The sequence below is a fragment of the Chelonoidis abingdonii genome, chromosome 11, assembly GCF_003597395.2.
Source record: "Chelonoidis abingdonii isolate Lonesome George chromosome 11, CheloAbing_2.0, whole genome shotgun sequence".
NCBI classification, from domain to species: Eukaryota; Metazoa; Chordata; order Testudines; family Testudinidae; genus Chelonoidis; species Chelonoidis abingdonii.
Window position 1 is genome coordinate 15,404,211 of NC_133779.1, and position 4,300 is coordinate 15,408,510.

The window sequence follows — 4,300 nt, forward strand, 5'->3', positions numbered from 1 at the left end:
GTAACATCCCCCTGTGGGGTGTGCAGGACCCAGCAAAAGGAGCTGATGCAGCCAGACCACCTGCTGCATGCTGGCTGGTACGGGGGAGAGAAGGACCCCAGTGCCACATGGGGACCAATCCAAGGCCCAGAGAGCCTGGGTTGCTATTCCCAGGGCTGCCCATGCCTCAGTTTCCCCTGTCAGATGATGGCCCTGTGGAAGGCACAGGGAGCTGGCCTGGTGCATTTGCCCTGTGCAGGGAGACAAGCCACAATCCTCTACCAGCCAGGTGTGGGCCATGAAGGATTCCAGGGTGGGCTGGGAGAGGGTTCAGCAGAGGGGCAGAGACCCCTTGCAGCAGGTGCTGTTCACCTCTGGGGCTAAAGGGCTGGGCCTCCCCAGCAGCTATGGTACAGTGAGCACTTGGGGGGGGGGGGGAGAGCTGTGGGGGCGGCATAAGAAATCAGAGGCAGAAGTGGAAATTGGAACCTAGGTGTCCTGACATCTCCCTCTGTTGAACAGCCAGCAAGCAAACCCAGGAGTGCCTACACCCAACTGCACTCCCTGACACGGGGCTAGGCCCCACCGCCCTCGCTGAACCCATTGGTTCCTGCTCCCCATGCCAGGGATAGAACCCAGCTGTCCTGACTCCTAGCACCCGCCTGCAGCTGGAACCCAGGAGTCCGGGCCTGGGTTTTCCCTTCTGTGCTTGCTCCTATCCAAGCTTCCACCCCTCCTGTGAGTAAATGAGTGAAGTAAGACTGCCTTTTATTGGCAGCCAGGCTCCTGCCTTGTGGGGTGGTTAGGTAACCTCGATATCCGCTGCCGCTAATAACACCAGGTGCTAAGAGACGAGTGACCAGCATGGGGCCCCAGCAGAGCAGCCAGCACCCTCCTATGAGAGCAAGGAGGGTTCTGGCTCTCCGAGTGCAACCCCCATGCCAAACTTCACGGCAAAGAGGACAGCACATGGTGTCTCTCTCCCCTAAGTCAGCAGAGGGATCCCACACACTGGCTGCCTTGCTGTGAAGCCAGTGTCCCTGTTCCACCTGCCCTGTGACCCCTGGTGCAGGAATCTGTGTCCAGGGCCTGCTGTTTCGGCCACCACTTTAGGGGGCACTGGCAGGGCTCAGCGCTGCTCCCTCTCGTCCCAGCTGCGGGGCCTGCGCGCCAGCTGCGGGTTGAACTGGGAGTTGTAGCGGCGTTTTCTATCATCCAGCTCCTCCTCCTCCCTGCGTTGGGGTTCCCCTTGCCGCCCGGCCAGCAGGGCTTCAGCCCGGGCTCGCTCGGCCTGCTCCCGCTGCAGCCGCTCCCGCCGCAGCTCCTCCAGGGAGAGGGGGGCAGAGCTGCAAGGACAAGCAGAAAGGAATGGTGGAGTTCCAACAGCCCCAGACCAGTTGGTGCCTAGCGATGCATCCCATCAGGACTACAACTCCCAGTATGCAATCTCCTTCCGGGGGGGGAGGGGTGATGCATGCTGGGACAGGTAGGCCAGGCCACTGCCCAGGAACAAGTGGGTTGATACATGCTGAGACATGTAGTTTCAGTAAAAAAAAAACAAAAAACACACACACCCCTCCCCCATGCAGCTGGGAGGAGGGAAGTAAATTGCACACTGGGAATTGTAGTCCTGTGGACTGGGACAATGCATGCTGGGATTTGTAGTCCCTGTAGCAAGGAAACAGGCTGGGGCATTGCATGCTGGGATTTGTAGTCCCTGTAGCAACAGGCTGAGGCATGGCACACTGGGATTTGTAGTCCCTGTGCCTAGGAAGTGAGCTGGAACATTTATGGTCCCTGTGCCTAAGAAGTGGGCTGGAGCATTGCATGCTGGGACTTTACTCCCTGAGTCCTGCCCCACATCCAACTCACCACCCCATTGCTGCCCTCTGCCCTGCTGGCTTCTCTTTTGCCTTCTTGCGCTTCTTCCCCTCCCCTTTCTTCTTGCGCAGGTGCCTCTCCATCTCCCGCAGTGGGTCCAGTCTGCCCTTCAGCTGCTCCTGGGTGGTCACCACAGCTGCCTCCCGGCTGCGGTCGGGGGCTTCCTGGTACCACGGCTGGCTGGTCTGGGCCTCGGCCGCACTCTGCCCCAGATAGGTCAGCAGCCCGATGGCCTTCTCCTGCCGCTCCTGGTTGGGCCAAAGCAGGGAGGGGAGCGTGCTGAACTGAATCACCTTGAAGAAGGGGGAGCCCCATCTGCTAAAGGAGAGGGTGGGACTGATCGTGGCCCCACTGATGTGGAAGGAGACATGAGCGGAGGTTTGTGCCTTATGGGTAGATGAGCCAGGAGGCAACTCGCAGCATGGGATGGAGAGACAGAGGGGAACCAGTGTGCAGGGCAGGTGAGCTGTTAACCCTCCCCTCCCCTGTGTAAGAGCACATAATGTGTGTTGTGGAGGAACCCCAATTCTGTACACAGCCTCCCATCAGTGCCCCAGCATAGGGGCAACCTAACCCCAGCAAGCTGGGGTGGGGCTCACAATGCCCAAGGGAGGCAGGTGCCCCCACAAACTCAAATGTGCATGTCCTTCCCCCCCCCCCCCAAAAAAAAAACAACCTACCTTTTCCCTGCGCTTCTCCTCCTCGTACTCCTTGTTCCCAGCCTTGGAGCCCTTGCCCTCCTCCAGGTCCCAGAAAAGGTCGACGTGGTGTGATTCATCACCACTGGGGGCCAGTGCCGAGCTGCCATCGGGTCCTGGCAGGGCAGACAGCCGTGCCTTCTTCCTCAGGAACTCGGTCCGAGCCTGCAGAGAGAGATGAGGGGCTGGTTCTGGGGCTGGCTCTGCTGCAGGTGGCAGGGGCCAGGGCAGCTTATGAGCTCTGTGCTGGGGGCCAGGGGCACAATGGGGTGTGGCAAGGGCAGCATGGCACCAGGCTGAGGCCTAACAAAATCATTTCACCTGGGGTGAGGGCAGCTCATGCAGCATGTGCCATGACAGCCACCTCAGTGGGGCAGGTGGGGTTAGAGAACTACCCTCTTTGGAAATGGTTCAGCTCACCTCCCTTTTCTCCCCCTCTTTGGAAATGGTTCAGCTCAACTCACCTTTCCTCCCTTTGGAAATGGTTCAGCTCAGCTTCCTTCTCCCCCCCCCCCTTTGGAAATGGTTCAGCTCAGCTTCCTTCTCCCCCCCCCCTTTGGAAATGGTTCAGCCCGGCTCCTTCGCGCCCCACCCCCTTTAGAAATGGTTCAGCCTAACCCACCTTTCCTCCCTTTGGAAATGGTTCAGCTCAGCTTCCTCCTGCTCTGCTACCTCCCCGTTGTGGTTCAGCCCAACTCCCATTTCCTTTTCTTCCCCTCCCCCCATCTGAATATAGTAAATCCCAGCGCTCTCTTCCCCCCCCCATTTATAAATGGTTCAGTCCAGCTCCCTTTTCGTCTTCCCCCAATTTGGCAATGGTTCAAACCACGACCCCATCACATGATGTAAGATGCTGCCCCAGTGTTACGCATGCGCACCCGCTACACCCTCGTTGCCGACTGCGCATGCGTGGTGACTCGCCTCCTGTTCTGCCAGCAGGGCTCGGGCCTCTCGCTGTCGCTGCTCGTCCTGCGCCTGCGCCTCGTCCCGCCGCACGCGGGCCACATTGTCCTTGTTCCGCACGTGCCACGACTTCTTCGGTAGGATGTTCATGGTCCCGCCTCAGGGCCGCACTGCCCGGCGATACATTCGCTTCCGGGTTAGCGCGCTACCTGTCTGCTGATTGGCACGGCCTGGTCGCTCTCTGATTGGCGGACACTAGTCCCGCCCACTTTTCTGATTGGATTAGTGTAGACCCACCGTCGCAGCTCGCTTTTGTCTGACTGGATAACACCGTGCCGCCCTCGTGGCTTGATTGGCCTATTGGAGCTTCAACACCCGCCCCACTTTTATCTGATTGGTTCCCATTCAACCTCCCATCTCCCTCGTCTCTCATTGGTGCACTGTAGTCACGCCCCGCCCAAGCACTGATTGGTCCAAGCTGGCCTCACACCCCCACTGTTCCTGTAGCCGATTGGCTGGGACAAGGCCCCACCCCCTTAACACCTCCGCTCCCCCCACCCTGGGGCTGGGACCGCCCAGCAGGGAGAGTCCCAGTGTCGCCCCCACCCCCGCCAGCGGAACTCCCCGCCACAGGACTGGGGCCGGGCCAGGCGCTGGCTGTGCCCAGGGAGCTCGCCCCTCCCTCCCTGGGGAGGACCCCACCCCCACCCCTGCCAGTGGAACTCCCCGCCACAGGACTGGGGCCGGGCCAGGCGCTGGCTGTGCCCAGGGAGCTCGGCTCCCCCCTGGGGAGCACCCCACCCCCACCTGCACCCCAGCCAGGGGAACTCCCCGCCACA

General features: G+C 60.6%; 1 protein-coding gene across 1 annotated transcript; it reads right to left on the reverse strand.

Annotated features, from left to right (window-relative positions):
• Positions 1-262: 262 nt before the first annotated feature.
• LENG1 (leukocyte receptor cluster member 1) lies at positions 263-3,658 on the reverse strand. The gene is made up of 4 exons (XM_032793023.1): positions 3,480-3,658; positions 2,541-2,723; positions 1,852-2,108; positions 263-1,325 (listed from the first exon to the last, which is right to left on the reverse strand). Exons 1-4 carry the CDS (start codon positions 3,609-3,611, stop codon positions 1,109-1,111), a joined length of 789 nt encoding a protein of 262 aa, XP_032648914.1. The 5' UTR covers positions 3,612-3,658; the 3' UTR covers positions 263-1,108.
• Positions 3,659-4,300: the final 642 nt, after the last annotated feature.